We start from the raw sequence: 12550 nt of genomic DNA, 5'->3' as shown, positions 1-12550 counted from the left end.
TAAAACCAAAATTGTGTATACTCAAAACACATTGGGTTATGAATGGGAATGCCAAAGTCTTTTTTCCTGGAAGTCTGCTCCCTTTTAAAGTTTTTTTTTTAATTGCCAAGTACGTAAAGCTGAATGTGCACAAGTTATATATGTGAAGGTTGTAGGTTACCTGTAATTGCCTGTAGTTTGCCATCTGGTGGTATTATTGGAGCAAAGCACTGTAATTAGCCACAAGTGGAATTTAATGCTGATAATTTAAAATATAGAATTTTATTGGGTCAATTAAAAAGAAGGTGGTGTTCGCCTAATCATCTTCCCTTTGGTTTGGCAATAGGTGTCAGTGACTCTGGAGACTTTCCAGGACTTGTCATTGCCTATTCCAGGCAAAGAAGACCTTGCTAAGCTGCATTCGGCAAGTCATCAGACCTCTCTTATCAAGGCAGGCTCTTGCGGTGAAGCATATGCTCCTCAGGGCTGGATAGCCTTTTTCATGGAATACTTCAAAAGGTTTGTTTCTTTGCATTGCTTGAACATTTTAAACTGATGTTTCTGCTGTACTGGCAGAACATTTGCTGTTTTTTTTGTCAATGATGTTTCAGGTTTGTTGTCTCATGTGTTCCTAGCTGGTTTTGGGGTCCAACAGTAACCTTACAAGATTGTCTTGCTGCCTTTTTTGCTAGAGATGAACTGAAAGGTAAGAAATTCATATTTTTCACATGTCTTACTAAATATGACAACCATACCTCTTACTTTTTGTACCTATTTTCCATTTAAAAGGTCTAGAAAAGGTTCCCTTTTACACTGTTGTGGAACCATCAGTTGACAATATATTCAACAGAGCAAAGGTTCAAATTAGCCAGTGTAGAAATTTTATCCCTTTAATTTAAAATAAACTCATTTTCATTGATGGGAAGGGCTGTGGCTCATTGGTAGGACATCTGCTTTGAATGCAGAAAATCCCTGATTTAATCCCTAGCATCTTCAAGTAGGGTTAGGAGAGGGTCTGCCTTTCTAGTTCAGACCTTGATGGATCCGTAGTCAGACTCACTATAATGCAGCTTCCTATGGCCAATCTTACAATTTATTAACAAAAATATTTTTAAGCTATCTGGGCGGATATCTAGTCAGTGAAAGTCCACGTAGTGCATGTATTCCTGATGCTAGAATGTCTTGAATACTTAGTGCCTTGCAAAATCAGAAAAGCTTAGTGCAGGCTGTGGTGGGAATATGTTTTTAGAATAATGGTTATGCTTTCCTTCCCGCAATGTCTGCAGGTGACAATATGTACAGTTGTGAAAAGTGTAAAAAGTAAGTGGCCTGCTCTTAAATTCTTATAATTTGATATATGTGGTTATTTTAAAAGCTGTTGGATGAGATCCAGAATTGCAGCAGCCGATACAGTGGGACTTCCCCTTCCTCCCACTTCCCCCAAATCTTGTTTTGCAGCGAAAGTCTCCATTGCCTTTGCCTACAAAACACAGCCTGAGTATCCAAAGAACCTCTTTCTTTTCAGAAAGATGGAAGTGGGAAAAGGCATTTTGCAAGTAAAGGCAGAGTGCAGGAAAAGTTGCCTCTCCCTTTCCCATCACTTCTGCACACCTCGCACAAGGATTTTGACAAGGTGTACAGGACATCTGCCTGCTGATCAGATGTCAAGGAGATAAAGAACTATAAAACTTTTAGAAGGCACCTGAAGGTTGATCCGGATTGATCGCGGGCCCAAGGCAGCTGGAGTACAGCATGCTCCTCAATAGACAGAAAGACAACGGTTCCAAAGCCGGGTATGAAAGAGCTCCGCAGCCCAACTGGTTTGAGGGGAGAGAGAGAGAGAGAGAGAGAGAGAGAGAGAGAGAGAGAGAGATATGCTGGGTGGGGGAGGAGGGAGGCGAGAAGGAGCCAGGTCTCTGACGAGGGAAGGCGGGATCAGGACCAGCAACAGCATCGCCTGCGCAGGGGTGGAGGGAGCCGGGGGGGGGGGAGAGAAGGCAGGATCGGCATCGTCCGCCCACCCTGCACCCATCCCTGGGTGGTAGATCACTACCAGTTTTTATATTGGATCGTAGATCACACCCTACTAGTTGGACATGCCTGGCATACAGCATCTCCCTATGTCCATAAGTGCACAGATGCTTTGAACTATACAGAAAGAGGCCCAAGGTTCATGAGGGTTGTAGGGACACTCGTGCAGCACCAAATATATGGCAAAAGGCTGCAAACAGAAGCAAAGATAGAATTGTAGAATCATAGAATTGGCAGGGATCATGAGGGTCATCTAGTCCAACCCCCTGCAGTGGAGGAATCATTTGCCCAGCGTGGAGCTTTTAATATTGTAAACTACCCTGTGATCCTTGGATAAAAGGCAGTATCGAAATTTAATAAAGAAATAAGGAAAATAAGAGGTTGCTCATGAGAATCAGGGGACCCTCTTGAATACCTTTCAAGGCAGTGTTGGGGGACTGCCACTGAGCTGGGAGAAAATGGCAGAATTTGGCAAGTTCCCTCCTTGCGTAAGTGACAGTACCTTTGGCTTCTACAAGGGGCTAATTCGTGTTTTTTAAATTAATACTAGCAAAAAAATGACAGGCGTTTTGTTCTTTCCTCCAATATGTTCAGAGGATTGGTGTCATTGATTATGGGCCTGCAGTCAAATACAATGTCCTCCCCATTTTTCTCAGTATAAAGTTTTACTCAAAGCAGACCTTTAAAATTAATGGATCTAACCTAGTCATAAGTTTCAGTATGTCTGAGTAAAACTTGAGTACCCCTCAAAGAGGCTAGTTGAGGGCATGCTGTGACTTCTCCTTCCACAGCTATGCTTAATGTTCCTCTGAGTATGCATTTGCTGCATGTTTTTTGTATTAATAAACAGGAGATCCACATTGCCTTTTCTGATATATGCTGACTACATCGATTGCCAAGAAGGAATGATTGCTTATGATGTGCAAATTGATCATACCTATGACTTATGCCTTGTGTCTGTGAAAATAAGATCTAATTAATTTCTGATCACTTCCAACCTTGTGATTTCTTTTGAAGATGATAGCGCTTTTTCTAGTTAGCAATTTTGAAATATCCAGGGTATTGTACAGTATTTAAAATGTCATTGTTTTAAATGTTTGCATTGGATACTTTTTTACAACTTTACTAAATTTGCTTTAGGTTAAGAAATGGAGTAAAATTCTGCAAAGTTCAACACTTTCCTGAGGTATTCCATTTTTTTAAATAATAGTGTTGTTTTTCCATAATAGATAGTTGTGAATATAGTGTGAAAGCTGCATTCTGGCTTCCCGAAAGATGCTTTTATCTTGTCACATTTGCACACTTACTCAGATGAAGATATTAAAAATGGCAATGCACCTACACAAAAGGCTAAAAGCTGATTACGTGTGATCAGATATCCACTTGTACAATGGGCTTTCCTGTACTCTCCCTCCCCCACCCCCCTGCATCATGTACCCAGATCTGGAGCATCCTCCAGCCCATTGCACAAGTGCATATCAGTGCTTCAGGCACATGGACGCAACTGCATGGCATTCAGTAAATTTTTTTACAAAGTATCTGCGGCTGCCTCCGTGCTCCCAAAATTCTGCTCCAGAGCGTCCATCAACCATCCAGCAGATTTTGAGGGCATGTAGTAGGCTGCGTGGGAGAGGAGAGGAAGGTGAAGTTCCATAGTGCAAGCAGAAGTTCATTCTGCTTCCACATAGGTGGCATTGGATACAACCCATAATCTTCCATTATAACCAGTTACATGGGGAGGTTTTTCTACAAAAGTGTACATCTGTGCAGGAAAATATCCTTATTCACCGAACTAAACACAAATCTTTGGTAGGATTATGTAAAGTGGCCCATGGAACATCCCTTTTTTGTAAAAAAAATGAGAAGGCAGGACAGAACGCAATAAATTTAATAACAAGGTAGCAGTAGTAAAATGCTTGCCTTTTATATTAGTATTAAGTTGTGAAGCATCAGTTTTTGAATGAGTGTCTACTCTTCTTTATAGATATTGTGCATTCATCTCAAAAGATTCAGGCATGACCTTATGTTTTCCACAAAAATTGGGACTCATGTATCCTTTCCCTTGGAAGGACTTGATCTTCAACCTTTTCTTGCCAAAGACAGTCCAACTCAAATAGTGATGTATGATCTCTTATCAGTAATCTGTCACCATGGAACTGCCATCAGTAAGTATATATAGTATATATTCTCTTTCTGGATCCATATTATGCAACTGGGGTGGAATCAAATAGTTGTGTTAATATGTTTTAGTTTCGGATTGCCTTACAGTACTTTGACAAAAAATTATCTTAACTGTTCTTGAATTTAGATGGACATTATATAGCTTATTGCCGGAACAACTTAAATAATCGATGGTATGAGTTTGATGATCAGAGTGTCACAGAAGTCACCGAATCAACAGTTCAAAATGCAGAAGCTTATGTTCTCTTCTACAGGTGAGAAAACAAGGGACAAGGATTTGAAATACCATCTTGAGTAAATTTCTTGTTAGTACCCAATGCATGGTTTTTTATCATATTAGCTGTTAATTCTTGCCTGCATCAGTTTCAAGAGAGTATTCCAAAGAGCTGGATAATACTTTCCAATGGTTAGCGTTTCTGATCAGCTGTAACTGTGGGCCAATACAGAAAGCATGACTTCTTTTAAGATGCTACTTTGCAGTGAGGTAGTGTATTTTCCCACAGTTCTCACGTTTTTCAACTCATTCTGCTTCTTTTTCTGGGCCTTTCTACTGACTTAATTTTTCCTAGCTCCCCCGCCCCGAGCATTTTTTACAATACAATATTCTTGAAACATACTGAACCATGGCCCCAACATCAGTCCATGTAAAAGTAGAGACCTCTGGTCTTCTGTAGTATTTATTTATAATAGGAACTGGGAATTTGTGGCCCTCCAGATATTTTTGGACTCCAACTCCCATTATCTTCAGCCAGCTTGGGCAGTAGTTAGGGATGATGGGACTGGTAGTCCAATATTCTCTAGGACCACAGATTCTAACATCTCTGGAAATATTGTTTTGACAGCCATGCATTTTTATTGCAAAATTAGAAAATAAGCTAAATTGACTTTAAACCTGAATATTATTCATTTCATTTCAAATAAATTGTAATATATTTGATGAAAATTCACAGATAGGATACCACAGTGAAATTGGACACTGTGCATAGTTCACTTTGAATTAATAGCTGATGTTTCCTCATTTAAATTCATAGGAGAATGCATGTAGGACGGATTCTGGAGTCAGATAGAATTCAACTGCAGTAAAAGGAACACTTCACAGTTCAGCAGCTGCAAGCTGGAGGACAAAGGGATTCACTGTAGTAGCTTGAAATTTATGAGCTCCTGCAGCTGAGCTTTTATTGAAATGTGAATAGGGCCAGGGAGAGAGAGAACTACTCTTATAGTCTAAAGAGCAAAGACATTCTAATAAATGGGACAATAAATTTAACTTCTTAACAAATAAACAGTAGCCAAATTATGTAAAGAGCTAAACATGTTATTAGGGAAACTGTTTCGTGTTGCAAGCATTAGACCTAGATGTTGACCTCAAGTACATAGATTCTGATAAACTGGGGAGCAAATTTTCAAATTAATTGTAACTGTACTTAATTGACATCTGTACCAGTAATGTGTGCAGATCAATTCCTTCTATTAAAATAAAGCTCAGGAGTTACGTATGCTTCTAATGTGCACACACAAATAAAAATATGTGCTACCTTGTTAGGGTATTCATATTTCCAGTTACTATATCCTAAATATTTTTTACTTGGAACACATCCAAATTTGAAACACTGCACTTTATTTTATTGGCAGATCTTTCCAGTGACTTACAATTAGCATAGTGTATAAACTTGCATTTTATTTCACACAAATTGAAATAATCTCATATGGATATAATAATGATTATTGATGTTACTTAATGTTCTCAGTATTACCTCTTTTCATTATTGTAATAGAAAAAGCAATGAAGAAGCTAAAAAAGAGAGACAGAAGGTATCAAGCCTTAATATAATGGAACCAAGCCTCCTCCAGTTTTATATTTCCAGACAGTGGTTGAACAAATTCAGGACTTTTGCAGAACCGGGACCTATTTCAAATAATGATTTCCTCTGCATACATGGAGGTGAGAGCATAATTATGCATCATACATAATTGAGTATGTTATCTAATAAGTTATCTCATCACGTAGTGTGACAACTTCCTGACTCTCTACTTGGCAGTCATAGCCTGACTTCCCTCTGAAATAGTCCCATCTATTTCAGAAATGGCTTCTGTTTGAGCTTAAGTTCTTCAGCTTTGAAATGTGAAGAGGGATATTGCTGGTTAAGAATTACAACAATAGATATAAGTTGTTTAGCTTGCTAGCTGAATGGTGCAGCAGTTGGTATATCTTTACTTGTCAGCAATGACTCACTGATAATAGTATTTAATTTGAAACCCATAATAAAATCAGCACATTATTTACTGCTTGTATTCTTTTTACCCCATTTTCCTTCCTACTGCTTCAGGCATTGACAGGCAGAACATTTCTGATTTTATTTGGGTCTTTAAATTTTTGCATTCTAAAAATCAATTGAAAGATGATCATGCCCTCTAATTTTCAAGCAGATTGACAATAAAACTGGCAGGGGTTAGACTTAGGTTAGAGAACAAAAATACAAGGCATCCTTAAATTGTAAGCTCCTAAATACACAGATTTCTTTAAACCATTCTTTATTCTGCTGCCATCAAAGCTTGAATTTGGGGAACGGTTTGTTTGATTTTGTTTTCCCGTTCCTGAAATTCTTACAAGATCATTCAGATCATATCAGTTGTCTGGCTGTGGCTGGTATTTGCATAAGGAATCTTACATACATGATAACTTGTTTCTGCTCTTTTGACGGATTGACACTTCTCTGTGGAATAATATTAAGGAAAAGCAGTATTAGCTTCCACATTTGCTTTGGGTCATAATTTCTTTGTTTAAAATTTGAAAATCAGACCTCTGTTTATCAAATGTTGATGTGAAGGACATTTTTTTAATGCATATATACTTGTGTTCACAGGGGTAGGAAGAGAGCTGGGATGGGGTGAAAAATAGGTGTGGGACATTTTTCTTAATTTTTGAGAAAAGGCACAACACAGTTTTATTGGGTTCAACTTACAAGTAGCAAGGCGGACTGCACAGGCAAGGCAGAGCATACCAACAAGGGTACAGCTTCCTACAACCCGTATCCTGCCTGAAAACCCATGGCCTGTCATGGCTGCTGTGGGTTACCTTGGAAGGTGGAAAGCAGTGACTACCTTCCAATGACTTGAACCATTTCTGCAACTGCTGTCCAAACACCCACAAATGTAGCAATGAGATGGATTGACCCATGCTGCCATAGCTCCACGGCCCTTTAAGAGGGCTTTTCCTTCATGTGAGAGATTTTGGAAACCACTTTCACTTAAATCTTACTGGGGGTCCTGCTAGATGCACCAGGTATAAATGACAGCCATAGTTGTGGTACAGGAGCAGTCTGAAGACAAAAATAGAAAGGGTAGATACTAAAGAAAGGTTAGGGATGAGGAAATCTGTTGTGCAATTGTTTGAAATTTTCTGTTTTGCAATTTGATAACTATTGTGCAAATTTAAGATATTTTGAATCTTTGCATACATATTCATGTCACAAGTGCGTTTCAAGCTCAAATCTAGCATGATCTCTCTTCTCACTTCTGGGAAAGCTATAGCATGCATTTGTTCTGACAATTAAATTGCACAAGTTGCTGAAAGCCGGTTGTGACAGAAGTTGTATTCCCCCTCCCCTGCTCAAACTGTATTCATTGGTAAGGCTTTTTGAAGCATATGATATTCTTTAATAGTTAACATGACCATATAGTAAATAGTTTTGCTTGAATTTTTTTTTACTATGTCTGCTCCTCAGGAGTTCCTCCACACAAGGCTACTTCTATAGAGGACCTTGTAGTAGTGCTACCTCAAAATATATGGGACAACTTGTATAGCAGGTAAGCTGTTGTTTACAAGATGAAATGAATTGCTTTTGATGTTTCGTCCATATACTGTACATAAATACAAGAAGTTATTTGTCTATAAAGCCTCTTCACATTTTGATACAGATTTTGTGTTTTATCCAGTAATGGTGGTTTGCTCATGGTATGGTCTAATCCAGCAGAAGCTTCTGTGTACAGAAGGAGAGTGGATTATTATTATTAATAATAATATCATAATCATCATCTCTTCCCCTCACAGCTCCCAGAAAAGGGCATGAGGTGATACTGAAGGAAGGGAGAATGGGCAAAATAATATCCCTGCCTTCCATTCATTTGAGCCTTTGCTGCATTAAAGAGCCTTCCAAGAATTACACCAGTGAATACCAACATGAGAGAGAGAAGCTATCTTTCAGTAATAGTTGTGCACAACTAAAATGTGTGTGGCTTATTTTTCAAGGAAGTTGCTCCTATTGATGAAATATTACCTACATAGGAAACTGGTGCTGAACAAATTACAGCATTTATTGTTCAAGCAAAGAACAACTTGGTTCAATGCACAACTTTTGATCCTTCTAAAATGACATTTAATATTCTGTGATTGCAGGTATGGTGGAGGACCAGCTGTGAATCATCTCTATGTTTGTCATACCTGTCAAATGGAAACAGAAAAAATAGAGAAAAGAAGGAAGACAGAACTGGAAATGTTTATTCGGGTAATACATTCCTTCTCGCTTGTTAAGTTCTTCTTCTTTAAACTTCATAAAAACAGTGATCTGGAACCTGTGAGTAGAATTTTGCTCAAATGACACTTCCATGGTTTTCTCCAGCAGCCCCTGAGCCTTCTGGAAATCTGGTCTGGCAAGGCATATGCCCTTCTGGGACAGTGTGGCATGAGGCATGGGTGTGCAGAAGGGAGAAAGTGAAAATAATCTGTTCCCCATCTCTTTTCACTGGCAAGATTAAGAGCCCTTTCCCAAATAGAAGGAGCCCATACATTTAAAGACTGCCGACTCAGGATCCAGTCCAGTATTTTTGTACTGAAGAAAAGTTAGCCTTTTACAGTAGTGGATATTCTATTTTCATGAAGACTCTTTCATATTCACATAGCATCCACATTGGAGTGTGGGGTAGCAGTGGTGAGATTTCAATATTGGGTCAGGATTCATAGAATGCTTCAGATACAAGCTCATGTGTGCTTTCGTGGTTAAATTGTCAAAAAGTTGTTAAGAATATTTCAGTTGCTTCTCTTGAGAAGGCATCACAATTTCATCAAGTGCTTTAGAGCTTGCTTTGTGTCTCTCAGCTCAACAGAGCCTTCCAAGAGGAGGAGTTTCCATCCATATTCTATTGCATCAGTATGCAGTGGTTCAGAGAATGGGAAGGGTTTGTGAAGGGCAAGGACAATGGTGAGTAGATTTCAAAATTCTTATCAAGTACGTAGGACGTACCTTTTATAGCATGCACTTAGAATTTTATCACAGTAATTTACTAATTAAAAAAACACCTGTCAGAAGGCATATACCAACTCTTTTGAAGAGCTTTTAGTACAGGCATCCCCAAACTCGGTCCTTCAGTTGTTTTGGGACTACAGTTCCCATCATCCCTGACCACTGGTCCTGTTAGCTAGGGATGATGGGAGTTGTAGTCCCAAAACAGCTGGAGGGCTGAGTTTGGGGGTGCCTGTTTTAGTAGCTAAAACAAAACAAAACAGAGAATAGGACATAATAGAGCTGTTGGCATGCAACAGCATGTAGGAAGCTACAACACTAGCTAGCTATTAAGGCACCAGAGGAGAATCCGCTTTATTTGCAAGCATGATTCTAGAGATCAGTTCAGAAGACTTCACGACAGTTTTAATGGATAGTTTGCTTGTAAATATCATCTAAAGTTTTGGGAGATGATTCAGATGTATTTTTAAAAGCTGTTTACAGTGCAGGGTGGTTGCTGTGCCAAAAAAGGGAGCAAAAGCCCATCTGAAGATGGGCAGTTCTTTTGCTCTTGTAGGTGAGTTTTTGAATTGTGCTCCTGGATATGCTGTCTCCTTTACTAATAACTTTTAAGTGCGTAATGTTTTGTTGGCTACACCTCCAAAGGAGAAAAAATAGAAAATGAAGAAAGTACTAGAGTAGTTTTCTGAGGTGTTTTTGTTTTAAATAGTATCTCTTCATTATTACCTTACATGCTAACATTTTTCTATCACTAGATCCTCCAGGGCCCATTGACAATGCCAAAATTGCTGTCAATAAATGTGGATCTGTAGTTCTGAAACAAGGTATGACTCTATTGATACAATCTCTTATGCATTAAGTTTTTCTTTTTCTGCTAGTGACTACTTGCATGTCTTTCTAGTTTTGTTTCTATTTCTGTTCATTTATTGATTGATTAGTCCATTTTAAAACCTCCTTGCATTACATAAGCTCCCAGGGCAGATGAAACAGATACAGATAAAAAAACAGAGTCAATAAAACCTTAGGAAATATCAAATACTGACTTTGAACACATATATGAGGTGTTTTGAGATGTTGTTTCAAGATTACTAGCTTCCATTTAAAACAGTAGTACTGTACTTCAGCTCTCTATATTCTTTTTGTTTTTGCTTTTTTTAAAATGACATTTTATGTTGAAGGCAAAAATTAAGGACTGTGACTATGAAACTTCCTATCTAAATGTCTGTGCAGCATGGATTTACCATCAGTTGCTGTACAAACCTTTGGATAACATGCAGCTTTTTAGTCCACATAATTACTAAGGGGGTGAAGGGTTGAAAACCTTTGAAAATGTGCGGGTAGCTGTTCCAAGATGTTGACTTAAAAATGAGAGAGTGAGAGTGAAGTTTATGCATAGCAGAATTCCTCTATAACATTAAGTCTCCTTGTAAATGTCAAGCCCTTCAAGTTTTATAAAATATTTACTTGTAAGAACAAAATGCCAAAGTATGTGGAATGTAATTGGCTTGAGTTGCATGCACAGTTGCAAAAATTAAAGTAATCTTAAATAGTTACCCTGATCCAGTTAATGCCATCTGCAGTGTTTGCTGTGCTTGGATTTGGAGCTTGGTATTAAAATATAGCACTTATAAGCAGATTGTTTTCAAAAATCATTAGTTGAATATCGGCTTCACCTTCACCGAAATGTTTTTTTAGGAGCTGATTCTGGACAGATTTCTGAAGAAACATGGAATTTTCTACAGTCCATCTATGGGGGGGGACCAGAAATCATCCTGCGACCACCTGTTGCTCAAATTGAACCTGAATCGTTACAAACTGAAGATAAGATTGAGTTAGAAACACGTGGTCTGTAGCCACCAACCCAAGGATAAATTCTAATGAGATAGCATCCAGTTAACAACATACATTCCTAAGATTTTTTTTGTCTCTTTTTCTGTTTTATTTTTGTTTTCCCTGTGAGATAACATGAGGTTGGGCATTATTGTGTCTGTGAAAAACAAATTGAACATTGTAATATATAAATTCTAAAAATGTTTTAGAACCTTTCAGAGACCTTAGGGTAACTTCCTTGTTCTACATTAACTGTACATATGCAAAGTAGAGATGAAGGATTTAACTGTTCTTTTCAATATCTCTATGAATTTCTAGGCTCTTTCATATCGGGTCTTGTCAAGACAAGATTTAAAGGGTCTTTAACACCACATGGTGGAAAGATGGGATATCAATTTAGCATATATAAAGAATGAAATATAAATATTTTAAGCTGTTGGTGAGATTGTAAAAAAATGGTTCTAACATCCTAAGAAAACTCAGGAAAAGTTATGCTTCACTTTTATTTGCACTGCACTATAGAAAAACATAATGAACTTTGCATTAGATAATTTTCTTATTTGAGTGTATCATATATACTAATGATTCAGATGAAACATTGGTTTTGGTCAGCAGCGTAAGTAACTTCCTACTGTTTAAACTGTCTGATAAGTTGTTGTTGAATGTAAGCTAGTATAATCAATAGTATGTGTAATTAAACAAACCCATAGTCTTTAGGAGTGTGTGTTCTGAGAGCATGAAGTGGGTATGTTAGCAGCTTGCACACCTGAAAATTTTCTAGTCTTTTTTTTTATTAATTAAAAGCATCAATAGTTTAATGTGGAAAAATCTATTGTACAGTTCTGCAATGCTCATTGGCATGATTTATGATGTCAGATGTTGAATGATAACACAAAGCAAGATTGCAAAAACATTCTAGATTATTCATATTGAAATGTTGAATGTCACCCAAATGTGTTTCTTCCTGAATATTGCTAACGTATAAGCAATATTATTATTATTTGCTAGTTCAATAAAAACCAATGGTAAAATGATAAAAAGTGTTTGAACTTTAAGCAAGTGGTTGAACTTTAACTTCAATATATATATTAGGAATATGTATTATAGGTTGCTGCTGTGCTTTAATGTACAATTTCAGAAATGAAAGGGAAGATCCATTTTGACTGGAGAAACCTTCAAAAGCATGCTCACCTCTGAGTCAAAATGATTTACTGTATTTTTTGCCCCATAGGGCACACCAGCCCATAGGGCGCACCTAGTTTTGGAGGGGGGGAAATATAGAAAAAAAA

General features: G+C 37.8%; 1 protein-coding gene across 5 annotated transcripts in view; it reads left to right on the top strand.

Moving 5' to 3' along the window:
* Positions 1-12301, top strand: part of USP33 (ubiquitin specific peptidase 33) — a 31109-nt gene extending 18808 nt beyond the window's left edge. For 4 of the 5 annotated variants that reach the window (XM_081008977.1, XM_081008978.1, XM_081008975.1 and 1 more), the window contains 12 exons: positions 326-498; positions 591-685; positions 1266-1299; positions 3151-3196; positions 3995-4175; positions 4319-4445; positions 5967-6133; positions 7917-7998; positions 8588-8696; positions 9287-9389; positions 10187-10255; positions 11127-12301. In XM_081008977.1, the coding sequence (XP_080865103.1) occupies positions 326-498; positions 591-685; positions 1266-1299; positions 3151-3196; positions 3995-4175; positions 4319-4445; positions 5967-6133; positions 7917-7998; positions 8588-8696; positions 9287-9389; positions 10187-10255; positions 11127-11284 (1344 nt within the window). In that variant the 3' untranslated portion in view covers positions 11285-12301. The remainder of the gene's footprint in view (positions 1-325; positions 499-590; positions 686-1265; positions 1300-3150; positions 3197-3994; positions 4176-4318; positions 4446-5966; positions 6134-7916; positions 7999-8587; positions 8697-9286; positions 9390-10186; positions 10256-11126) is intronic. The other variant, XM_081008976.1, reaches the window with a different exon arrangement.
* Positions 12302-12550: the final 249 nt, after the last annotated feature.

The sequence above is a fragment of the Podarcis pityusensis genome (assembly GCF_964106645.2).
Source record: "Podarcis pityusensis genome assembly, chromosome: 6".
Lineage (NCBI taxonomy): Eukaryota > Metazoa > Chordata > Lepidosauria > Squamata > Lacertidae > Podarcis > Podarcis pityusensis.
Note: the sequence above shows the minus strand (reverse complement) of the source record. Positions and strands in the feature narration are given on the sequence as shown.